This window comes from Xenopus tropicalis, chromosome 6 (assembly GCF_000004195.4).
Source record: "Xenopus tropicalis strain Nigerian chromosome 6, UCB_Xtro_10.0, whole genome shotgun sequence".
Taxonomy (NCBI): Eukaryota; Metazoa; Chordata; class Amphibia; order Anura; family Pipidae; genus Xenopus; species Xenopus tropicalis.
Window position 1 is genome coordinate 73,423,648 of NC_030682.2, and position 27,085 is coordinate 73,450,732.

Sequence of the window (27,085 nt, forward strand, 5' to 3'; positions counted from 1 at the left end):
CTGAAGTTTTTCCTGTGCCACATGCAAGTTAAGGAAGACAATGGGAGCTTAGGGAGGTAAATGCGTGTAGTATTGGTGTAGGAAGAAAGGGTTTGGGTTCCTAGAGTACTGGGTTGATTTTTCTTTGGGGTACAATCTATATAGCCGTGATGGATTGCACCTTAATAGAAGGGGGTCCACTGTGCCAGGGGAAAGAATAGCTAAGTGGCTGGAGAAGTAAAACTAGGCAAGGGTGGGTAGGTGAGCAAAAGTATTATGGGAAAGTTATAGGTCATAGGGGAGGAGTGAGGGGGGGGCATACAGTTTACCATCTACGGCAATTCCTCCGTTACAAAGGAAACAACCTAATAGTAACCTCAGATCTAACTCTCCGTTACCTAATGTAAATATCAGAGGGAAAAGAAGTAATATCCTCTGCATGTTGGCTAATGCATGGAGCTTGTTTGGGAAATTAGGAGAGCTGGAGTCTATTGCATATACTGAAAATTATGATATAATTGGTATCACTGAGACCTGCTGGGATGAAAGACGCCACTGGGCTGTGAATTTAAATGATTACACCATTTTTAGGAGGGACAGAGAGATTAAAAGGGATGGAGGGGTTGGTCTTTATGTAAAGCCAGATTTAAAGTCAAGTGCTAAAGAAAATTACAACAGGGAGGGTGTGGAATCCCTTTGGGTTGAGATTTCAGCAGGGCTAAAGTTACAAAGAAAATTATCGTTGGTACATGCTATACACCACTCCATATAAGTGAGGAGGATGAGGCCCAGCTACTATTACAAATGGGGGAGGCCTCACAACTAGGTCAAGTTATTATCATGGGGGACTTTAATTATCCAGACATTGACTTAAGTAATGGGACAGCCAAGTCAGAAAAAGCCAGTAGGTTTGTAAATATGCTAAATGTCAACTTTTTAATTCAGGCAGTTAAAGGGATATGGACATGATTTTTATGGTGTACTTTTTATTTCTAAATTACACTGTTTACATAGCAAATACAGTCGTGGCCCAAATTGTTGGCACCCCAGAAATTTTTTCAGAAAATCAAGTATTTCTCACATAAAAGTATTGCAGTAACACGTTTTGCTATACACATGTTTATTCCCTTTGTGTGTATTGGAACAGAACATTCGAAAGATATACAAACCCAGCACATTAGTATGTACTGTTGTCCAATTCTAGAATAACAGTTGTCTTTGTTTTCTCTGCAACTCCCTACACTGAATCATATACTTCGTCTGCACATTGATAGATGATGAAATGCAGGAAGTTGCAGGTAAAACAAAGCTGCACCTTTTCTTCTGGAACAGTATATGGCCAGGTGCAGGGAATACAAGCTGCAGCTGTTGTTCAGGAACAGTATAGGGCCAGAGGCTCCATAGCCACATACTCAAGAGTCCAGAAACTTACAAATGAAGTGGGTAGAGTACAGTTTTCAAGCTGTTATGGACATATTTGAACCCAAAGGTATTAAAATAAACACTTTTTACATTATTTTACATGGTTTAGTGCATTGCAAAAATTTATGGTATAAGTCCCCTTTAATACTGAGTGTTATTCTGATATCTACTGGGAGCTGCTATCTTGCTACCTTCTCACTGTTCTGCTGATCGGCTGCTGTGAGGGGGATATCACTCCAATTTGCAGCTCAGCAGTATAGTGTGACTTAAAGGAGAATGCAAGTCAAAATTTAAAAAGCATACTGCCCATACTGCAACATTAAGAAGGCAGCGGGAGCTTAGGGAGATTAATGCGTGGCTGAGAGATTGGTGCAGGGAGGAGGGCTTTGGGTTTCTCCAGAACTGGGCTGATTTCTCAATCGGCTACAAGCTCTTTGCCAGGGATGGGCTGCACCTCAATGATGATGGGGCAGCTGCTTTGGGGGAAAAGATGGCTAGCGGGTTGGAGGAGATTTTAAACTAGGAGTGGGGGGGGAGGGTGCAGCGGGAAATTCTGTGGTAGACAGGATAGATGAGGTAGTGGGCATAGTAAGGGAAAATGGGGGAGGAGACTTGCTTCGGGATACTGATAATGGCAGGGAGGCCCATAAGTTGTTTACACGTCATTCTCACGCCGGAACCAGTATTAAATGTATGTTTACCAATGCAAGGAGTCTGACTGGTAAAAAGAGAGAGCTGGAGGTACTGGCGTTGGAGCGGAAATATGATGTGATTGGTGTTGTTGAAACTTGGTTGAATGAGTCTCATGACTGGGCTGTTAATATTGGGGGGTATACATTGTTTCGGAGGGACAGGGGCAATAGAAAAGGAGGAGGAGTGTGTCTGTTCATTAAGCAGGAATTAAAAGCAAATATTAAGGAGGAAGTGATGGGGGTAACAGAGGGAGCTGAATCCTTATGGGTTGAGCTTCTCACAGATAGTAAAGAAGCTACCAAACTAATTGTAGGGGTATGCTATAGACCCCCTAATGTAAGCAAAGAGGAGGAGGCCCAGCTCCTGTTGCAAATAGAAAAGGCTGCTAGTTTGGGGCAAGTGATAATAACGGGGGATTTTAATTACCCTGATATTGACTGGGGCAATAGTACTGCCAGGACAGTAAATGGGAACAAGTTTATAAACTTGCTGCATGACAACTTTATGTCACAGGTTGTTGAGGAGCCAACCAGGAACCATGCTATACTGGATCTAGTGTTCTCTAATGACCCAGAACGTATAGCAAATGTGCAAGTGGTTGAACCCCTGGGTAATAGTGACCATAATGTTATTTCATTTGATGTTTGGTGCAGGAAACAATTCATTCCATTAATAAGAAAAAGTAGAAGAGTTAAGAATCACCCTATGTGGCTTAACTCTGAGGTAAAGAAGTTAATAGGGAGAAAAAGGAAAGCTTTTAAGAAATATAAGTCAGAGGGGACAGTAGCTGCGTTTAATGATTATAAATACTATAACAAGTGTTGTAAAAAAGCAATCCGGAAGGCAAAGAAAGAAAATGAGGAGCGCATCGCGGCCGAGGACAAGACTAACCCCAAAAAAGTTTTTTAAGTATATTAATAGTAAAAAGATGCAGGTTGAGGGTGTGGCCCCATTGAGTTATAGTAACAATATGGTTACAGCGGATACAGAAAAGGCAGATGTTCTTAACCAGTTCTTTTCTTCTGTGTATACAGTAGAGGAGCCAGAGGGCCAAGTCCCACCCAATAGCTGCACTGTTGCCTCAGCTCCAACTACACAGTGGTTGGCACAGGATATGGTGCTTAAAGGGTTACACACGATAAATGTAAACAAGGCACCTGGGCCAGATGGAATACACCCTCAGGTACTGAGAAAGCTAGGGGCAGAATTGCAGTGGCCCTTGTTTCTGATATTCTCAGACTCGCTTTCATCAGGTATGGTACCTAGGGATTGGAAGAAGGCGAATGTCATTCCCATATTTAAAAAGGGAGTAAGATCTCAGCCTGGCAATTATAGGCCTGTAAGTTTGACATCCGTGGTGGGCAAGTTATTTGAAGGCTTGTTAAGGAATCACATTCAAAATTATGTAGTGGAGAATGCCATTTTGAGCAGTAATCCGCATGGCTTTATGAAGGACAGGTCATGTCAGACCAATTTAATTGCTTTTTATGATGAGGTAAGTAAGAAGCTGGACAGTGGGGATGCAGTAGATATAATCTATTTGGATTTTGCCAAAGCATTTGATACCGTTCCCCACAAACGACTGCTTTTTAAGCTAAGGTATATTGGTCTTAGTGAAGTCGTTTGCACATGGATAGAAAACTGGCTACAGGATCAGGTAAAGAGGGTGGTTGTTAATGGCACATTCTCTACTTGGAATAAGGTTCTCAGTGGGGTCCCTCAGGGTTCTGTACTGGGTCCACTTTTGTTTAATTTGTTCATAAATGACTTAGGGGAGGGTATTATGAGTAATGTATCAGTGTTTGCAGATGACACAAAACTCTGCAGACCAGTCAATTCTATCCAGGATGTGACATCCCTGCAGCAGAATCTTGACCAACTGGCAATCTGGGCAGCTAAGTGGCAGATGAGATTTAATGTGGATAAATGTAAGGTCATGCACCTGGGATGTAAAAATATGCAAGCCCCGTATACCCTTAATGGGACTGCACTAGGCAAATCCATAATGGAGAAGGACCTTGGAGTCCTTGTAGATAATAAACTTGGCTGTAGTAAGCAATGCCAGGCAGCAGCTGCAAGGGCAAACAAGGTTTTGAACTGTATTAAAAGGGGTATAGATTCACGGGAGGAGGGGGTTATTCTTCCCCTTTACAGAGCGCTGGTAAGGCCCCATCTAGAATATGCTGTTCCGTTTTGGTCTCCAGTGCTCAAACGGGACATTATTGAGTTAGAGAGGGTCCAGAGAAGGGCAACTAAGCTGGTAAAGGGTATGGAAAGTCTCAGTTATGAAGAAAGACTGGCCAAGTTGGGTCTGTTTACACTGGAGAAGAGGCGCTTAAGAGGTGACATGATAACTATGTATAAATATATAAAGGGATCATATAATAACCTTTCTAATGTTTTATTTACCAGTAGGTCCTTCTAACGGACACGAGGGCACCCACTCCGTTTAGAAGAAGGGAGGTTCCATTTAAATATTCGGAAAGGATTTTTTACAGTGAGAGCTGTGAAGTTCTGGAATTCCCTCCCCGAATCAGTCGTACTGGCTGATACATTATATAACTTTAAGAAGGGGCTGGATAGATTCTTAGCAAGTGAGGGAATACAGGTTTATGGGAGATAGCTCTTAGTACAAGTTGATCCAGGGACTGGTCCGATTGCCATCTTGGAGTCAGGAAGGAATTTTTTCCCCTCTGCGGCAAATTAGAGAGGCTTCAGATGGGTTTTTTTTTGCCTTCCTCTGGATCAACTAGTAGTTAAGCAGGTTATATATAGGCATTATGGTTGAACTTGATGGACGTATGTCTTTTTTCAACCCAACTTACTATGTTACTATGTAATAGTCATCCTATTGTTTAGTAAAAACGCCACACTTTTGGCTCACCTAATCAAATATTTACTTACTTACACTTACTTCACATTTTCTAGAACAGGCAGCCATCTCTAAAAAGGTATTCTCCCTTCCTTTCCCTCCTTGCTTCATACTGCACGTGTGTTTCATTCCCTAACCCCCCCCTGCCAGATCCGCTTCTGATTGGCTGGTGGGCATGTGTAGCTCAGAAAAGCAGACAGGATCAAGTTACACACATGCTCAGAGAACAGGAAGGACAGAGAGATTTCAGTGATGTCACTGTAGTCTTCACACTGCTGTAGGCTGCCAGCACCATATCTCAGAGAAGCAAGCAGGTATCTGGGAATTTAGATATGCAGCAAGTACTTAAAAAGAATGCCTTTAGACTTACTTTTAATTTATATTAACCTTTCATTGTCCTTTAAGTTTATTAATGTTTGCAGATGACTCAAAACTCTGCAGCCGAGTCAATTCTATCCAGGATGTGGCATTCTTGCAGCAGGATCTTGACCAACTGGCAATCACAATACTATTAGTTTGTCACAATACTATTAGTTTGTCACAATACTATTAGTTTGTGCCAGCATGGTTTTATGCGTAACAGATCTTGCCAGACTAATTTAGTTGCCTTTTATGAGGAGGTGAGTAGGAACCTTGATGCTGGAATGGCAGTTGATGTCATCTACTTGGACTTTGCTAAAGCGTTTGATACAGTACCTCACAGAAGGTTAATGATCAAATTAAGGAATATTGGCCTAGAACATAATATTTGTAATTGGATAGAGAACTGGCTGAAGGATAGAGTACAAAGAGTGGTGGTAAATGGAACATTTTCTAATTGGACCAGTGTGGTTAGTGGAGTACCGCAGGGGTCAGTCCTTGGGCCTTTGCTGTTTAACTTGTTTATTAATGACCTGGAGGTGGGCATAGACAGTATTGTTTCTATTTTTGCTGATGACACTAAATTATGCAAAACTATAAGTTCCATGCAGGATGCTGCCGCTTTGCAGAGCGATTTGACAAAATTAGATAACTGGGCAGCAAACTGGAAAATGAGGTTCAATGTTGATAAGTGCAAAGTTATGCACTTTGGTAGAAATAATATAAACGCAAACTATCTACTGAATGGGAGTGTGTTGGGGGTTTCCTTAATGGAGAAGGATCTAGGGGTTTTTGTTGATAACAAGTTGTCTAATGCCAGGCAGTGTCATTCTGCGGCTACTAAAGCAAATAAAGTGCTGTCTTGTATAAAAAAGGGCATTGACTCAAGGGATGAGAACATAATTTTGCCCCTTTATAGGTCCCTGGTAAGGCCTCACCTTGAGTATGCAGTGCAGTTTTGGGCTCCAGTCCTTAAGAAGGATATTAATGAGCTGGAGAGAGTGCAGAGACGTGCAACTAAACTGGTTAAGGGGATGGAAGATTTAAACTATGAGGTGAGACTGTCGAGGTTGGGGTTGTTTTCTCTGGAAAAGAGGCGCTTGCGAGGGGACATGATTACTCTGTACAAGTACATTAGAGGGGATTATAGGCAGTTGGGGGATGTTCTTTTTTTTCCCATAAAAACAATCAACGCACCAGAGGTCACCCCTTTAGATTAGAGGAAAGGAGTTTCCATTTGAAGCAGCGTAGGTGGTTTTTCACGGTGAGGGCAGTGAGGTTATGGAATGCCCTTCCTAGTGATGTGGTAATGGCAGATTCTGTTAATGCCTTTAAGAGGGGCCTGGATGAGTTCTTGATCAATCAGAATATCCAAGGCTATTGTGATACTAATATCTACAGTTAGTACTAGTGGTTGTATTTATAGTTTATGTATGTGAGTGTATAGATTGGTAGGTGTGGGTTAGGTGTGCTGGGTTTACTTGGATGGGTTGAACTTGATGGACACAGGTCTTTTTTCAACCCTATGTAACTATGTAACTATGTAATCTGGGTGGCTAAGTGGCAGATGAGATTTAATGTGGATAACTGTAAGGTCATGCACCTGGGATGATTTTAGGCGGGTTATATATAGGCATTATGGTTGAATGTGATGGACGTGCATCTTTTTTCAACCGAACTTACTATGTTACTATGTAAATCCAGAGTTTAAATAGTTTTTGCCGGTTTTCTGGCTTGTGAGTTTCTCCAAAATAAGGATATTATCAAACCTGGCCTTTAACAGCTGCACATATAATATAAAATCTAATAAAAATTGTTTACTTTGCAGGAGAGAAAATAAGTAGAGTTAATTTCCATACGTACTTATTCTCTCCAGAATATGTTTATTTAGAAAAGCGTCAGATGGGTCCTTTCTCAAGAAAAGACCAGTAACATTAACAAATTAACCTTAAGTAATTAATATCTGAATCCAGAATCTGACTGGGCCATTCCAGAACATTGATCCTTCTTTGCTGAAGTCATTGCTTTGTTGATATAGATGTATGCTTTGGGTTGTTGTTATGCTGAAAGGAGAAGTTCAGCTTTGTAGCAGATGCTTGAAGGATTTGTGATAAAAGTCTGATATTTAGAGCTACTCATGATTCCATCTAGAGTTCCTGCTGCTGCCTCCACCATACTTTACTCTGGGTATGGTGGTCTTGTGATAAGGTGCTTTGTTATTTTTGTACCACACATCTTTTTGAATAATGGGAAAATTTTTCAACCTTGGTTTTAATAATTTTTAACTAATTTTAATATAAAACATTTTTTTTGTGGGGGAGTAGGTATACTTTTTTTTGCAAATTTTAGCCAAGCTTGGATTTTTTTCTTTGTGAGTTAAGGCTTTTTTTGTCTTTTGCCAAGAAACCCTACAGCGAATTCTAAAGAGAAGGAAAGGAGTAAACTAAGTAATGTTAAAAAAATATATATTTTAAAAATGTCTATGTAAATACAGGCAAAAACACAGTATTATTGCTCTAAACCCTCTGTGAAAAGAAACATGACATTTCTTTCCTTCTATTCTATACACATGAGCTTCTGCATCAGACTTCATATTTTTAGCTCAAACCTTCAAGGCTCAGGCTTGTGCATGAGTAGCTGACTCCCCTCTCCTTCTGCATCCTCCCCTCCCTGCTGTAATCTGAGACCAGAGCTATCAGGTGGCAGCCTGCAAGCAGGATGTGACCAAACTTAAAGAAGAAGGAAAAGTAAAAACTAAGTAAGCTTTATCATAAAGGTCCATGTAAATACAGGCATAAGCACTTACAGTAATGCTGCACTAAGTTCGCTATCAAAAGAAACACAGGATTTCTGGTTTCTTTTTTGTAAACATGTTTTAGAGTATCTCACTTCCTCTCTCAGAAAAATCCTTCATTCCCAGGGCCAGAGTTTGCTCAGTTCTCTCCTCACTCCCCCACCCTTAGGAATGTGTGATCTGAGCTATGACAGCTAGACTGCAAACATGAAGCTATGAACACCAAGCTAAAATGGCAGCTGCAATTAGAGAAAGTCTCTAGGGCTCTTTACAGAGGTATGATAAAGTTTTCTGCAGAATAAATATAGTGTTCAAGGTGGCAATAATGTGGCAAATCTATTGCCAGTAAAATGCCAAAATGACTTCTCCTTTAATGTCAGAGTCTAGCAGTTTACAGGTTGGAGTTGGGACCAAGGAGGAAGCTGGTGTACTCCTGATGTGATGACTTCATGAGCCTGGCCACTGACTATGATTTCGTGGTAACTGCCTGAAGAACTATCGCACCAACTGAGGAGCATGCACATCAGAGTGCTTTACCCAAGAACATTCTTCAGATGCTCCAGAATTTTTTCAATTTCATACTCTTGCTGGCCATCCACAATGACAGGAGTAGTAGGAGATTGTCCAGAGGAGTAATGGTTGGAGATTTCAGGCTTAATAAGGGGCACATGAAACACATTAGGAATGCAAATTTCAGGAGGAAGCTAAAGTCGGCAGCCACTGGGTTAATGATGTCCAGAATTCTATTCTTGGTGGATTTCCTAACTTTATCCTAAACAGATTAGTAAGGAGAAGATTTATGCTTTCTATCAGCATCGTTCTTTTGGGCCAATAAACTCTTCTCAAAACTTGATCTAGTGAAACGCCAAATGGCAGACATATGGGCCACATAGTCATTGGCAGCTGTCACATCAGAAAGGAGGATGTCCTGGGAAAAAGCTTGGGGATGTTGACCATAGACATAAAGGATAGGTGATCTTCCAGTATAGGCATGAGAGGCATTTGTATGAGGGAACTCTGTCGATGGAAGAAGGTCGGACTAGTCACCCTGGCAAAGAGATACAGGACACCTAAAACATTGTTCAGGTGCTTGGTTTACCCATTCAGAAGCTCCATTCAACTGGGGGTGTTAAGGTGGCCATACACGCACCGATATTATCGTACGAAACCTCGTTTCGTACGATAATCGGTGCGTGTATGGCATGTCGGCGAGTCGACCGATATCGCAGGAAGCTGCTGATATTGGACGACTTGCCGATCGGACCAGTTTGAAAATTTTGATCGGGCGCCATAGAAGGCGCCTGACCAAAATTCTCCCTTCAGAGCTGAATCGGCAGAAGGAGGTAGAAATCCTATTGTTTCTACCTCCTTACCTGCCGATTCAGCCCTGAATGGTGTGTGGCGGATCTTACGATGTTTCGTGCGACCGATGGTCGTACGAAACATCGTCAGATCGCCACGTGTATGGCCACCTTTAAGCAGTGGAGAATTGAAGAGAGATGCCAAGGGATTTGTAAAAGGAACGCCAGAATTTGGAAATAAACACAATGTCTATTGGAGGCGAAAAATTAGACAAATAAAGAGTTGACAGTTCCACTACAGATGGGAGTTTGCATAGAGGGATAGAAATGTGCCATCTTGCTTAAGCGGTCAATAACCAGTCAATATGACATTGTCATTGGAAAGTGGTAATCCAACAATAAAGTTCATAGCTAAATGAGACAATGGATGAGAGGTAACAGGAAGAGGCTGCAGCAACCCACATGGGAGAGAGTGAATGGTCTTTAAGAAGCACACATGGAACAAGAGGCACCAAAGTCTTTCACATCTTTCTGCATAGACAGCCACCATACAAGACAATTCAACAAATCCAAAGTGTCTATTACACCAGGATGTCTGGCTTGCTTGGAACAATGTAAGGAATTCAGGGGAAACGTAAGGAATTTAAACAGGAGTGTCTGGAGGTGCAGAATACGGAGTAGACTGAATCCGAGAAGCAAATTATGGCATCAGGAAAGCGGTAATCCTTTTTTAGGGACCTTTCTGGGGGTGGGGGGTTAGTTTGCCTGGGAAAATAATAAATCTTTTATTTTCAAACTAAGCTTTCAAAATATGCTAGAAGTTTTGTGTAATTCCACTTCCGTAACAAGATTTAGGCTTCTAAAATCCTAAAAATAATTTTCCATAAAATAAACATGTATCAGAAACATATATTATTTTATTTACTAAAATAAAACTTATTTGTACAGTCCAATGTCTCCTGAATGCACCAATACCAAATATGCATATGGAGATTTCTCACATACCTGTAGGTCAAAAACTCCCAGCAGTAACACACATAAGGGTTGATTCACTAAAGCGTTATCGCATTTTTTTTTGTGTTAAAATTGACGGGGGAAAAAACGCATGATTCGCTAACGTATTATTGCATGCGTTAAGACGCATATCGTGTGCGTTAAATAGCGCGCTACTGCTATGTGTTATTTTTAACGCATTGCGTTATTTAGCGAGTGAAAAGAATAGTAACGCATGATTCACAAAAGCGCATGAAACGTTAAATGCGTTAATTAGCGTGCAAATCTGTGTATATAGTAACACCTAATTGGGGAAGGTGTTGGGCAGAGCACATTTTTCATTTTTGAGTGGAAAAAGGCAAGATGGAGTTTGTGATTGGGGTTTTTGCTTGATTTGGAGGAAATGTGCACATAGCCATAATTAGCCATATTTCCTCCACACTGCCTAATAAAAGATTTACAGAGATACACGCACTACAAACTACATACTTGTTGCAGTGAACGGCGCTGCCATCTTGTCCAGCATGTCTGTATGGGCTATTGCTGAAAAGCACAGACACCCCCCTCTGATCCCCGCACCTGTCAGCTCACAAACCCATATTCCCCACCCCCGCTCTGATCCCCGCATCTGCCGACTCACAACCCCCCCCCCCCTGCTCTGATTCCAGCACCTGCCAGCTCGCAAAACAACACCGCCTGAACAGGTGAAATATGGGGAGACTTAAGGGCACTATTGAGACAACTGAAGGTATGCCTGCAACTTGAGATTAACTCTTTATTAGCCTTTCCTTCTCCTTTAAAGGGTTACACAAGATAAATGTTAACAAGGCACCTGGGCAAGATGGAATACACCCTCGGGTACTGAGAGAGCTAGGGTCAGATTTACAGTGGCCTTTGTTTCTGATATTCTCAGACTCGCTTTCATCAGGTATGCTACCTAGGGATTGGAAGAAGGCGAATGTCATTCCTATATTTAAAAAAAGAGTAAGATCTCAGCCTGACAATTGTAAGCCTGTAAGTTTGACATCGAATATGGCTAACCCAGTGTGAAATTTAAAAATGAAATATAAAAAAAAAAAAAAAATCAGTTTGTGTTTTTCAAAAATTGATTTCAATGCAGGATTCTGCTGGAGAAGCTCTATTAACTGATGCGTTTTGGAAAAAAAAGTCTTCCCATGACAGTATTCCTTTAAGCCTGGTAGCTTTGAGGGCCACGTCTGTAATTCAAAATGCTCAGAAGGAATGGTCTTGGAGGGGCTCCAGGAGAATGTGGTTTGGTGGGGACTCTGTGGGCTCTCCCAACCACAAATGTGGTAGAGAATACATCACTCACAAGAGTCTCTTTGAGCCACTTTTCTGTGTAGTTCTCTAAGTTCTATCCTACAGTTTCTTCAGTAGGCCCACTATAAGCATATCATTTTTATAAAGTCTCTTTTCCAAGTCCTTCATTTTATCAAGTGCCTGTTGAAGCTGCTGCAAATGGCCATAATGTAATTTGGAAGGGGAGAGACCATGTCCTCTAACTAGGAGACTCTAGCCGCTACTTCTGTGGTGTGTGTTTTCTTATGTTCTGCAAATCCTTATGTGGGAGGGAGATATCTACTATTGATTTTGTTGTAGATGTGCAGCTTTCTATTACCGTATATACTCGAGTATAAGCCGATCCCCGAATATAAGCCGAGGTACCTAATTTTACCTAAGAAAACTGGAAAAACTTATTGACTTGAGTATAAGCCTAGGGTGTTTTTTTTTTTAACTGTCAGGCAAGTTTGGGAGGGCTAAGGAAGCTGCCATACTAAGTATCAAGTACTTGCCATCCTGCTGTGTGCGCTCCCATCCTGCTGTGTGCGCTCCCATCCTGCTGTGTGCGCTCCCATCCTGCTGTGTGCACTCCCATCCTGCTGTGTGCACTCCCATCGCAATGCAGCATGTCTCCCAGCACAACTGACAGCAAAGCTTCTACTTGTGATAGTGCATCAGGGTTTGCGTATTCTAAATTTTCAAAGTCCGTGTTTATGTGAAAAAAAAGTCACATGATTTTAAGCAGAAATCTTTACTGAGTTGCTAAACCTCAGCTTCCATAATGCTTTTACTTTTGATAATATGCTGGAGAATTAAATCCAGTGATATTTGGTACTGCAACACTTATGGAAAGTATAGGTCCCCTTTAAAAATGTTTTACAGCTCAAAGTGGCTTACAGTAAGATCTACAGCTTTTCTACATTAAAGTGGTTTTTAGGTCACAAGGTTCTTGGAAACAAGAGAACAAGCCGAGACATCGCTACCCTAGCTACGCGCAAGCATGCCGGGGGGACCCGCCCGTGCTACCGTAACTACAATAATTAAGTAATCAGTCACCCACCTCACAGAAGCGCTTCCCCAGCAACGCGCACGCACGGCGGCGGGTCCCACCCGTTCACGGGGGGGATGCAACCGTAAATACAATAATTAAGTCATCAGCCATCCACATAACATAATCAAGTAAGCACCCACTTCACATAAGTGCTTCCCCAGCAGTGCGCACGCACGCCGGCGGGACCCGTCCGTCCGTATATACCCGAGTATAAGTCGAGGGTCACTTTTTCAGCACATTTTTGGTGCTGAAAGACTCAGCTTATACTTGAGTATATACGGTATTGGTGAGAGAAGTTTACTTACTAGTTCTGATATCTCTGTTCCTGACCCTGGCAAGGAGGGTAAAGTTGGTGGTTGAAGCATCAGACTTCTGTTTGTGAGAGCATGTGACTAGATGGAGGTAGCAGTGCCATGCAAAGTATGTTAATCAAACACATGGGTTTGACTGGCAGGATTTACAAAGGGAGAGGGCTGGACATGCCCCCAATAAAACTCCTCTCCATGCTATCTATTCATTTTTAAAAAAAGGCGATATGGGGGACATTGCATGGGAAAGGCTGTGTGGAGGGGAATAATGTGGGGGAAGCCTGAATGAGGGGGACATTTCATGGGAAAGGCTGTGTGGAGGGGAACAGTGTGAGGAGGGAAGGCTGATTGAGGGGGACATTGCATGGGAAAGGCAATGTTGGGGAAGCCTGACTGAGAGGGGCATTGCACGGAAGAGGCTGTGTGGAGAGGAACAGTGTGGGGGGCCTTATTGAGGGGGATATTGCACAGGAAAGACTGTGTGGAGGGGAACAATGTGGAGGAAGCCTAGACGAGGGGGACAAAGCATGGGAGAGGCTGTGTGGAGGGCAACAATGTGGGGGGAAGGCTGATTGAGGGGAACGTTGTGGAAAAAGTTGTGTGATGTAAAAACACTAAATCATTATTTGGGATATGTACTGTCAGTGAGTGAGTATTGTGCAATGAGTACAATTATAAATGAGCAAGATAAAAAGAATCTTTGCTCTCTGCCATATTGTCTCTTATTGTTGTGTTCTTTATAATACACAAGTTCAGACCCTGCAAGATGATACTATACATCTGCATCTATACTATACTTCACAGAAAAGTGGCAATTTTTTTCCTCTTTCCTTACTAGAAAGCAGCATGCAGCAGGATATTTGAAGTTAAAACTGTAAGTTGTTATTGCATTGTCTAAAAGGTGTTAAGGGTCCTTTTCAGCATTATTATATGGTAATCATATTTTTATACCGAGATGTAATATTTCAAAGTAAACATAAAGCAAGGTTGGCAGCAGGGTTGTGGTCCAGTCCTTGCCACTTGCCTTATGTTAAGGACTGGGCTGGTCTTTATTTCCAAACACTGTAGTCAGTGTCAATAAGCAGAGTGCAGCATTCTCTTGCACCCATTAATGCTTTAGCACTTGCACCAAGGGATAAAATAAATGACTCCCTATTGTGTAAGAACAGTGCTGTCCAACTTCTGTGGTACCAAGGGCTGGAATTTTTCTGGCCTACGTGGTGGAGGGCTGATAATGGAAGCCAGTTTTGACCACTCCCCTTTTTTAAGCTGCACCCACTTCAAACCACACCCATGTTATCACAAGAGCTGTTAAGACAATACCCACATTAATGGTGGTAGCAAAACAAAATCCCAAATGGTTGGTGCTCACTGTGGGGATATCACCTTTTATTCATGTGTGAAAGTAGTATATTATTTTTTTTACCCTTAAATCCATGTCTCCTCCTTCCATTTGGATAGCACAGCCCTCAGCATATAATTACACGCCCTAGGGACCATATAAAGACTATTTCCAAAACAAACTCCCAGAACAAACCCCTGTCAGGTTAACCTCCCACAGGCAGCATAGAGCAGGCAGAGTATTGCACACACAGGCAGCATAGGGCAGGCAGAGTACTACCTGTGTGTGAAATGCTCTGCCTGCCCTATGCTGCCTGTGTGTGCCATGCTGTGCCTGCCCTATGCTGCCTGTGTGTGCCATACTCTGCCAGCCCTACGTTGCCTGTGTGTGACATACTCTGCCAGCCCTATCTTGCCTGTGTGTGCCATACTCTGCCAGCCCTACCCTGCCTGTGTGTGCCATACTTTGCCAGCCCTACCCTGCCTGTGTGTGCCATACTTTGCCAGCCCTACCCTGCCTGTGTGCCATACTGTCTGCATACCTTTTGTTGCCTGTGTGTGCCATATACACAGACGGCATAGGGCAGGCAGATACAATGCTGACACTGCTCCTACTGTCTGTCTGAGGTGTAAACAGGTGAACAATATGTGCGCTTACAGTCTGAGCCTGAGGTGTGAACAATGCAGGGGGTGAACAAAGCAGGGACTAAAACTTGTGAACCGTACAGGGGATTACAGCCTGAATCTGCAGTTTGAACAACGCAGGGGTCCAGTTAACCTCAGTACTAACACCATTTAAAGCTTACACAAAGGTAAGAAGTTCCAGCAGCCAGACAGGTGAGGGGCCACACAGAGAGGGCTGCTGGCTGCCAGCTGGAGAGCACTGTGCTAGAACATTCATTTTCATGTAATATTATTAAATGGTACCTATTATAATAATACCCACACACACAAACTTACCTGATGATCCATGAGTATTCTGTTTTTCATGCAATGAACCCAGAGTCATTAGAAAAACAATCAACAAGAACACTGGAATTTTCCAGGATCCACAAACGGATGCTAAAGAAAAAAATGGCACAGAGATTTTTTTTTACTTTATATACTTCAGGTGGGATTTGAAATAAGGCACATTCAAAAATAAATAGTTTTTTTTAAACAGTAATTCAAGGGGTTTACTTGTGACACCCTTACAATTATTTACCTCCTACCTGTGGTTGCCAAACTGTGGGACTGGCCCCCAAGGGTGACCCCACCCTATTAGGATGAGCTTTTATTTAAAATTGCACTGTTGACATTGCACTAAATGTTTACACTAAATGTCAGCAGAGGACACCTAGGGGCTGATTTACTAATCCACGAATCCGAATCCCGAATGGGAAAAAATCGGATTGGAAATTAACATTTTGCGACTTTTCCGTATTTTTTGCGTTTTTTTTCGTCGTCATCGCGACTTTTTCGTGAATTGTTGTGACTTTATCGTAGCCGTTACGACTTGCGCAAATTGTCACGACTTTTTCGTATTGAGCGCTAGTAAACCACGGGCAAACCTTTCCGATTTTTTCGCGACGGCTACGAAAAAGTCGCGACAATTCGCGCAAGTCGTAACGGCTACGAAAAAGTTGCCACAATTTACGAAAAAGTCGCAATGGCGACGAAAAAATCACAAAATACTGATCATTACGAAAAAAACGCATTCGGATGCTTTCGATACATTCGTGGATTAGTAAATCGGCCCCCTAGTGCGCCATGGTGTTACAGATACTCCTAAATTACTAACTTGAAAGTCATTGTTGATAAAATCAAAAAAGTAGATGCACCAAAATAATCTCATGAGTGCAAATATGTATTAATATTTATTTATAAAATAAATAAAGAGGGGAAAGCTTTTTTTCTAGAAAAATAGTGCGATCTAATGTCAGGATTTTACATGTTTACTTCCCAATCAATAAAATTACCCTGTACCCTGTGTAGTTAAAGGCCTATAATTTTGCTCAAAGGCATGCACAAGCCCCTTCAAGCAATAATCATGGAGCAAGTACTACTTGCGCTACGTCATTGTAAAATAAATTAAAACTATTCTATTTTATGCGCATTTGTGTATACAAAGTAGCTTCAATCAAAGCACCCTATATATGGTGACTGATTTGACCCCCAACTAAAACACGTAATAAGCAATCTTCGATCCCTGCAAGTCATACCAAATATAATTGTTGCGACATACTCACCAAAATGAAAAAGCAGTACAAGCCAGACTGGGACTGAGATAGCAGTGAGATAGTTTTGAGTGTCTGCATTCCATTTAAATGAAACTGCCAATGTGTAACCAATCACTAATGTCCATATCTACAAAAACAAAAAAAAAAGGGAAATGGGACATGTGGAAATGAGTTTTCTAAATCAGCAGTTACCTTCCTGGCATAGAATAGTTTAGTTCCTTGCTTAATCTCCCTGTTGCACTCCCAAAATTAAACTGACCTGTTCTGATATAGAGTTTAGACTATGTAGAGTATTTGGATTGGTTGAAAAGGTCATTACCCCTTATAAAAGTATATTTCTCCTAACCTCCTCTCCTGAGCTCAGCTTAAGGGGGTTGTTCACCTTCTCATAAATTAAGCTATTTTATCAGATTAGGTAATTTTAATAAAATATGTAATGTATCTCTTTAAGAAAATGTTTTAGAGAAAATTACCTCTGAAGATAGTGTTTCTCTATAGAGCAGGAGTCAGTGGAGGCTCCTGGGAGGGGGGGGGGGGTTGCCGAACCCTTTCTGCACAAGCCCGTGTCATAGTAACATAGTAAGTTGGGTTGAAAAAAGACATACGTCCATCAAGTTCAACCATAATGCCTATATATAACCTGCCTAACTACTAGTTGATCCAGAGGAAGGCAAAAAACCCCATCTGAAGCCTCTCTAATTTGCCGCAGAGGGGAAAAAATTCCTTCCTGACTCCAAGATGGCAATCGGACCAGTCCCTGGATCAACTAGTACCAAGAGCTATCTCCCATAACCCTGTATTCCCTCACTTGCTAAGAATCCATCCAGCCCCTTCTTAAAGTTATATAATGTATCAGCCAGCACGACTGATTCGGGGAGGGAATTCCAGAACTTCACAACTCTCACTGTAAAAAATCCTTTCCGAATGTTTAAATGGAAACTCCCTTCTTCTAAACGAAGTGGGTGCCCTCGTGTCCGTTGGAAGGACCTACTGGTAAATAAAACATTAGAAAGGTTATTATATGATCCCTTTATATATTTATACATAGTTATCATGTCACCTCTTAAGCGCCTCTTCTCCAGTGTAAACAAACCCAACTTGGCCAGTCTTTCTTAATAACTGAGACTTTCCATACCCTTTACCAGCTTAGTTGCCCTTCTCTGGACCCTCTCTAACTCAATAATGTCCCGTTTGAGCACTGGAGACCAAAACTGAACAGCGCGTTGAAGCTCTGTGTAACGCTGAGTACTGGCAGTAGGAGTTTCTAAAGCTACTGCCCATGTCTGCTTCCTGTCTCTTTGTTTTTTTCCTCCCTTTTTTGTTCTGTTCCAATACACACAAAGGGAATAAACATGTGTATAGCAAAACATGTGTTACTGCGATACTTTTCTGTGAGAAATACTTGATTTTCTGGAAAATTTTCTGGGGAGCCAACAATTTTGTCCATGACTGTATATATAATATAAGAGAGTCCACACGACAGCACCACACTCCAAAGACTGCTAACCATGTAGCTGCCCCTGTGCACGGAATACCATATAGAAGCTGAATCAAACACAACCAGCACCAAGGGTCGCGTTTAGTTCACAGATATGCCTGGGTGCAGTCTTCCAAGCGGGAACAGATAAGGGTAATGAAGAAGCCGCTCTCACAGGACTTAAGTGCAAAATAAAAGTTGTTTTAATGAAGTGGTGAACCGACGTTTCGGCTGACCCTCAGCCTTTCTCAAAGTTACAACACACAGTGATTACAAACCTTAAATACTACAACCGGCGGGAAAATACAAACAGAAACGCTTGGATGTGACGTAACACTCTCAAGTAGTCACACATCAGTCAAATGTTGATACGCCTATCTCATTAAATAAACAAATAAAAAATCCAAATAAAAAATAAAGACACTGAGAACCAACCACCGAGTGAAGGGAAAATAGGGGAAGTTTTAAGAAGCACCATAAATATAAATGTATATACACCCAAAAGGTAAACCATGAAAAAGTAAAACACCATAAATATGTACCAGTGATGAAAGAATTAAATGCTGCAAATAGAGGTCGATCGCAGGAAACACTATCTATGGGACTACGCCCAGGGACTCTGGGGGCTGCGCTGCGTGAGACAACCGCTGGAAAGGGCGGATCTGTATCAAGTGGGATGCGGAGATAATGCTGCTGAAGGAAAGTAAGGCAATGCGTAGCTCCAGGGGTTATCCATATCGGCTTCAGCCAGCATATAACAGAACTGCTACATGTAACAACTAGCGCTGGGCAGCTCGTTCATGAATTAGGGCGCTCTGATGTACAATGTCAGGCAGTATACGTATGAGATCGGACTGTAAGATATCGCCCACATAGGTAGATAGCCCATTGATGGAGATCACCGGATCGTAACAGGTGTCTGGAGCTAGTACCCAGATAGAACTTACACAATACTTTGAGCAAGGAGGTGGCAGCCAGAGACTGGTCCGCACAAATGGTATTAGTGCACAATACTATGAGCCCGGAGGTGGCAGAGACTGGTCCGCACGGGTGGTATTAGTAACCCCACTCGGGGGACATAAACCAACAAGGCATTCCCATTACATCTCGTCCTGTAGATTCAACACTGAAAATATCATGCTCGTGTCAGTCTGTCGATTCAGCATCGAATTCATTACGGTTGTAGCAGATACCGGTAATCTCAACCTTCCTAAATCTCCTCTCTCCCTATTCAGCTCCTTCAATCTCGTAACAGAGTCTGAAGTTTCTCAGCTTCTCCGATCCTCTCCGCCTACTACCTGCTCACTGAATCCTATGCCCTCATCCCTACTAAAACAGTGTGCCCCTGCCCTTACTCCAGCTCTTACCCACATATTCAATTCCTCTCTGGCTTCTGGTACTTTTCCCTCTCTTCAAACAAGCATGTGTCAAACCCATTCTTAAAAAGGCTACGCTGGACCCATCCTGCCTTTCTAACTACCGTCCCGTCTCTCTCCTGCCCCTAGCCTCTAAACTCCTGGAACGTCTTGTCTTTTCTCGTGTCACTAACTTCCTCTGCACCCATAATCTGCTGGACCCTATGCAGTCTGGTTTTCGGCCTGCGCACTCCACTGAGACGGCCTTATGTAGAGTGGCAAATGATCTCCAGACTGCCAAGGCCAAAGGACGCTACTCAGTTCTCATTCTCCTAGACCTTTCCTCTGCTTTTGATACTGTCGACCATTCTGTCCTTATGCAAATTCTCTATTCTCTGGGTATCCGGGATCAAGCAGCATCCTGGTTCTCTTCCTATCTCTCTAACCGCTCCTTCTCTGTTGCTCTTGCTAACAAATCCTCTACCCCTGTTCCGCTTAGTGTGGGGGTGCCTCGGGGCTCTGTGCTTGGTCCTTTGCTGTTCTCCCTGTACACTCTCACTTTAGGAGACCTTATTTCTTCTTTTGGTCTTAAATATCACTTATATGCAGATGACATCCAGATATATTTAGACACCCCTGCACTAACCTCTGATGTTCAAACCCAGATTGGTAACTGCCTCCTGGCTATCTCCTCCTGGATGAACCGACGCCAGCTCAAACTTAACCTAGCTAAAACAGAGCTCATGGTCTTCCCGCCCAAACCTGGCCCTCCTCCTCCTTTCACCATTACTATTGATGGCCATGACCATCAACCCTGTAAATTCTGCACACTGCCTTGGGGTTATCTTTGACCAGTCACTCTCCTTCTCTAATCATATTAATAACACTGCCAAATCCTGCCGCTTTTTCCTCCACAATATTGCCAAGATATGCCCCTTTCTTTCACAAGTAACAGCTAAAACACTAATCCATGCCCTTATCCTTTCCCGCTTAGATTACTGCAATCTCCTGTTAAACGGCCTCCCAGACTCCCACCTCTCTCCCCTGCAATCAATTTTAAACTCTGCTGCCAGGATCCTCCTGCTCCCTCCGAAGAGGGAACCTGCTCAGCCTCAATTAAGCTCTCTTGCATGGTTAACTGTTAAGCAAAGGATAGCATACAAAATCCTTCTGCTGACATTCAAAGCCCTTCACTCCTCTGCTCCTCACTACATTTCTTCACTGGTCTCCCTGCATGTTCCTGGTCGTCTCCTCAGCTCCTCTCAGAGCCTCCGTCTGTTTACACCATCCACACCCACTGCGCTCTCTCATCTTAAACCTTTCTATCTTGCTGCTCCTTACCTCTGGAACTCTATCCTTGAATCCCTCCGTAGGGAACACTCACCCACTCTCTTTAAGAAGAGAAACATTATTTTGCCCAGTCCTGCGCTTAAGGGCAAATGCCCATACCTGGTGCACTCTTACCTTCCAGTTTGTGCCTGTATGTTACCCAACCACTTAGATTGTAAGCTCTACGGGGCAGGGACCTCCTTCCTACTGTGTCTCATACCACATGGCACTTATATATATATATACATATATATATTTATTGTTTTTATTTATTATATCACTTGTCCTCCCTGGGTGTAATTTTGTATATTGTAAGATTGTACAGCGCTGCGTACGCTTGTGGCGCTTTATAAATAAAGTTATACATACATACATACATACATACATACATGTTTAAAGCACCAAATAAAATAAGGTTGTGTGCGTGTCTCTAGGGTGTCAAGTTAACTTCATTGAGCAGCTATAAATTACATTAGCCCGGGAAGGGAACCCACTATTGGTTATTGAGCTTACTGGCCACAGTGCTCTGGGGAGCCCCTATTACGCATAGCATACTAGCAGATGGAAAAGAGTAAGCCTAAAGGGGACCTACAAAGTTGGAGCAAAATGCAAAAACAAGAAGAAAGAGAAAGCCAACCACATTAGTGTATAGAGGATGTAAATGGAAATGAGTAGAAAGGACAAAAGAACAAAAACTCGTTTACATAAATGAGTAAAGTTGGCAGAAGACCAACAAGAGAGTATATATGTTAAAACTGAGCAAACATGTTCAATGTAGACCCCGCCGAGTATTACTACCTAGCCCAGAGTCACGATCCGGTGATCCCCATCAATGGGCTATCTACCTATGTGGGCGATATCCGACAGTCCGATCTCATGCATATACTGCCTGACATCGTACATCAGAGCGCCCTAATTCATGAACGAGCTGCCCAGCGCTAGTTGTTACACGTAGCGGTTCTGTTATATGCTGGCTGAATCCGTATGGATAACCCCAGGAGCTACGCATTGCCTTACTTTCCTTCAGCAGCATTATCTCCGCATCCCACTTGATACAGATCTGCCCTTACCAGCGGTTGTCTCACGCAGCGCAGCCCCCAGAGTCCCTGGGTGTAGTCCCGTAGAAAGTGTTTCCTGCGATCCACCTCTATTTGCAGCATTTAATTCTTTCATCACAGGTACATATTTATGGTGTTTTACTTTTTCATGGTTTACCTTTTGGGTGTATATACATTTATATTTATGGTCACTCTATCGATTGGTGCTTCTTAAAACTTCCCCTATTTTCCCTTCACTCGGTGGTTGGTTCTCAGTGTCTTTATTTTTTATTTGGATTATTTGTATTAGTGTATGGGCTATTACTTAGGTTTCGTGATTTGTTTATTTATTGAGATGGGCGTATCAACATTTGACTGATGTGTGACTATGTGAGAGTGTTATGTCACATCCAAGCGTTTGTATTTTCCCGTCGGTTGTAGTATTTAAGGTTTGTAATCACTGTGTGTTGTAACTTTGAGAAAGGCTGAGGGTCAGCCGAAACGTCAGTTCATCTCTTCATTAAAACAACTTTTATTTTGCACATAAGTCCTGTGAGAGCGGCTTCTTCATTACCCTCATCTATATTATATATATATATATATATATATATATATATATATATATAAACTTCCAAGTAAATGCCGGCACTCACGTATAGATAAGTTGCTGTTGCCTGGGTGCAGGTCCAAATAATGTTGAAGGTGCTTGAGAGAAGGTCAGCACTCACAGGACTTATATAAACAAATTGTACTTTTTTTTTAAAGTCTCCTCTTTAATAAAAATAATTTGTTTATATAAGTCCTGTAAGTGCTGACCCTCTCTCAAGCACTTATACACTGTTACCAACCTATATATATATTATATTGACATATATATATTATATTGACATATATATATATATATATATATATATATATGTCCATTGGGGTTCCTCTGGAGGAGCTGAACTTGACAGATTTTGGTAGTTTTTTAACCCAAGCTAGTTGTTCAGTTAGCCAAGAGCCAAAGTCAATTAAAGGAGGAGAAGAAATGGATGCTTGCAGTCTTACTATTAGTATTTGAACAACCAGAGCTGCAGGAACAGGTATGACACCCATTATCCAAAATGCTCAGGACCTGGGGTTTTCCGGAAGTCGTAATCTATCCTTCAGCCAGTTCTGTATTCCGGTACAAATATTATGTTCCAGGCCTATATTCCTTAATTTTTATTTTTTTTTTAGATTGTTTTTATTTGTATTTTGTATATAACAATCGGATTCCACATATGCAGGATTTTATCTTTTACAGAAGTCAAGACATATCATTATACATGGGTGTTTAGTGCTCTTGTGGTTTAAGACAATTATGTTGATTAATTTGTTGTAGGTACGTAGATATATGCATAGTGGGTAGTTGGCTGTTTCACACTTAGGTGAGCCAAGTTACCAAAAATAAGATATTGTGGGAGGTCCGATTGGCAAATAAAAAAAACAAAATATGTTATAGAGCTTCAGGTAAAATCAACATGAACTATATACATTTCAGTTCACCGGTTCTGAGGAGGGTTATTTGAGGTACCTGTTTCCTTTATGTTGTGGATCCTGGGAGGCAGCGATAACTCATCTTGGAGTCGTCATGGTAGAGATGGTAGTAGAGGATTAGTGCCTCTGAGACTCTCGTGGTCATACCATATGGTATTCTTAAATGTGTCAACTGTCAGCTGCCTAACGTCTGGGGGGAGGTTCAAGATGTAGGTTGTCCATGTGTCGAAAAAACTGTGTGTGTGAATTGTTTTGTTGGTTGATGCCTCAAGCCAATCCATGTGGAAGAGAAAGTGTAATTTGCTTTTGACGAGATTTATGGATGGTGGTGTGACTGATAGCCACTCCTGGAGTATGGCTTTTCTGGTTGCTGCGGCTAATTTCCCTGCTAGTGCTCTGTCGGGTTTGGTGATCTGTCGTCCCCCTTTTATTTTACTGAAAAAGGCCCATTCGATATCTGGTACAAATTTTTTTTTTGTCAGTTGGTGCCAATAGTCGTATATCCGCGTCCACAGGGGTTTGCCAGATGCAGTGGGTTAGTGAGCCTTCGTCTTTTTTGCATCTCAGGCATTTGGGGTTGTCCAGTTGTCCCATTTTAAATCTCCGTGATGGGGTAAGGTAAGATTGGTTTAATGGTTGTAGGGTCATAATCTGGTATTGGCTGGAGGGTGTTAATCTCATTGCATGTAGGTGGAGTTTTAAGATATGCTGTTCATCAGCGTTCGGAATGGTATCTATCCATTTCTTTAAAGATGTATCTTTATGTATGTCATTTGGGTTTAGTCTGATAATTCTATGGATAGATGCTGTGGAGTGGTGGGTGTTGGCTCCTTTCCATATATGATTCACAGGGCTAGAAAGATCTTGTTCTGTTAGTTGTCTCAAGACCTCTCTCGCATAGTGTGTGGCTTGTATAAAGTGGAAGTGTTGGGTTTGGAGAAAAGGAAATTTAGTGGTTGCTTCTGTGAATGTCATAAGAGAAAGTTTTCTGTTAAGTATGTCTCTGATGCAGTGAAGTCCTTCTTGTTTCCATTTTGCAAAAGTGTTGGTCATTAGGCCGCTAGGGAAGTTTGTGTTTCCTGTCCAGGGTAGATATAAGGAGAGATTTTTGGTGGTTTTGTGTTTATGCCTAATTGTGTGCCAGGCTTTATAGGTATGAATGAATAGTGGGTTGTTTTTTTGGTTGGTTGTTAGTTCGTTTGGTGAAAGGTGGAGGAGAAAGTTGAGGTTTGTTGCTTCCATGAGGGTATGTTCCAGTTCTAAGTTGCTATATGTGTTGGTGTTGTAAATCCAGTCTCCAACATGACGTAGGAGGGCGGCCACATTATAATTGTGTAAATTTGGGAAATTGATGCCCCCATTGGTTTTCATTTGTTGGAGTTTGTACATGGCAATTCTGGATCTTTTATTTGTCCATATAAATTCTCGGAATATCTTATTTGCTAGTTTGAGATCTTTTTGTTTGAGGTAATAGGGCAGCATCTGGATTTTATACAGTAGTATGGGGAAATATATCATTTTTATGAGATATGCTCTACCTAGGAAGGTTAGGGTTGCTGTTTTCCATTTATTTAGTTCATGTTGGAGATCTAGAATGGTTTGGGTAATATTCAGTTTGTATGTATCAGCATGGTGGTCTGTGAATTTGATCCCCAGGTATGTGATATGATTTTGGGCTTTTTTGAAGGGGAAGTTATGTGTCCAGTCAGAGGTGGTTGTGTGCCTTAGCTTTATGGCTTCTGATTTGTCATAGTTAATTTTTAGGCCTGTAAAGGTTGTATATCTATTGATAGTCTCAAGGATTATTGGGATGTCTTGTTTGGGGTTGCCTATGAATAATAAAATGTCATCTGCAAAAGCTACGATTTTATGGCATGAGTGTTTTGTTGTGAATCCCTGGAATAGTGGGTTTTGTCTGAGGTGTCTGAGTAGGGGGTCAAGTGCTAGGTTAAAAAATAGCGGGGAGAGGGGACAGCCTTGTCTGGTGCCTTTTTTTATGTAGAACTGGTCTGAGTTGAGGTTGTTAATCGTGAGAAAGGCAGTTGGGGTAGAGTATAGGGCTCGAAATAGTTTTAATAGTTGGTGGCCAAAATGTTGGAATTTAAGTATTCTCAATAAATGGGCATGGAATATTCTATCGAATGCTTTTTCTGCATCTAGGTTTACTAAGATTCCATGTTTGCGTTTTTCTATGTTGTGTTGGTAGATTAAGGCTAAGATTTGTCGTGTCGCCTTAACCGAATGGTGTCCTTTTGTGAAGCCTAATTGGCAGGGAGATAGGATTCTGGGCAGGATTTGTTGTAGTCTGTCTGCCATGATTTTTGTGAGGATTTTGAGATCTTGGTTTAGGAGTGAGATGGGGCGGTATGATTGTGGGTTGGTTGGATCTCTATCTTTTTTTGAGAGGAGAATTATTCTGGCTTCATTGGCTTCTGGCCAGAGTGGGAGGCCTTGTAATGTATTGTTGTATAAATCTAGAAGTAATGGAGTTAGTTCTGGGGCAAGGATTTTGTAAAATTCCGCGCTGAGGCCATTGTGGGTTTTGTTTTTTCGTTATGCTTGCCAGTAGTTTGCCTGTTTTATTGCCCCATCTAAAGTATTTGTTGCGTTTGTAGTCTAGACTTAATTGTGCTTTCTCAGTAAGTAGTGTGTCAAAGAGATTCTTTATCTCTTTATATTTGTTTTGGGTTTCTTTATTATTATGGTTTTTCAGTTGTATGTAGGCTTGAGAAAGTTCCTGTTGAAGGGTCATGTATTTGGTGTTGAATTGTTTTCTGCGGTATACCAGGTACGCGGTGATTTGCCCCCTGAGGACTGGTTTTGCAGCTGCCCATAACAAATTAGGTTATCGTCTATGTAGTTGGCTAAGGAGGTCTTGACATATTGTTTAAAATCTTCGCTGTGTGTGAGGTATGAGGGGAATCGCCAGTTAAAGGATCGGGGTTGTGGCTGGGGATTTTGTATATGTAAGGAGATTGGGGCATGGTCTGAGATTATTATATCTTTGATTTCGGTTTTTTGTATGTGGGGCAAGAGGGATTGAGAGGTGAAGATGTAGTCTATGCGAGAGAAGGTCTTGTGGACACCCGAGAAAAATGTATAGTCTTTTGAGGTGGGATTCATATACCGAAAGGAGTCATAAATGTCTATGTGTTTGCATAATGCTTTTAGGTGTTTGGCTTTGTCCGTGGTTTGTGTGGGGGCTGTACCTGAGTTGTCTAGAAGTCTGTCCCACGTTACATTCATGTATGTTCACGACAGTTACATGGATGCTACATAGGTGACGTTTAATCAGATGTTACCACTTCTGAGTTGGAGTTCTGTTTGAAGCGTTATAGGAGGTGCCGTAGAGGTCACGTAGCTAAGATGGGTGAGAATAGAGTTATAGAGGTTTTTGCATCAGTAGAGTCTGTGGGTTGGTTGCTGCAACTTGTATTCTTTGGTTCTGACTGAGTATGTAGTCAGTTGCGTAGTTGTCATGTACGTGGTATTTGGCAAAGTGTCGCCACTTTTGAGATGAGGTTCTGTTTGGTGCAGGGGGCACTGTATTGCCTTGTTATGTATTTGGTTAGGGTGCAATGGTCAGTAGGTAGGTGATTGGTTAAGTTGCTGAGTTTGCACCTGTATTGTTTATTGGTGCTGTTAGGCTTAACAAGCAAGTTTTTGAGACCAGGGTCTTTGTCCTGGAATGTGAGGATTAATATAGCCCCCTGAAGGTATCTTACTTTACC

At 41.9% G+C, this 27,085-nt stretch overlaps 1 protein-coding gene across 3 annotated transcripts in view; it reads right to left on the bottom strand.

Moving 5' to 3' along the window:
• Nucleotides 1-27,085, bottom strand: part of tmem245 (transmembrane protein 245) — a 252,025-nt gene that overhangs the window by 211,691 nt on the left and 13,249 nt on the right. For all 3 annotated transcript variants that reach the window (XM_018089411.2, XM_031903925.1, XM_012953820.3), the window contains exons 2-3: nucleotides 16,645-16,762; nucleotides 15,377-15,478 (exon numbers count right to left, since the gene is read on the bottom strand). In XM_018089411.2, the coding sequence (XP_017944900.1) occupies nucleotides 15,377-15,478; nucleotides 16,645-16,762 (220 nt within the window). The remainder of the gene's footprint in view (nucleotides 1-15,376; nucleotides 15,479-16,644; nucleotides 16,763-27,085) is intronic.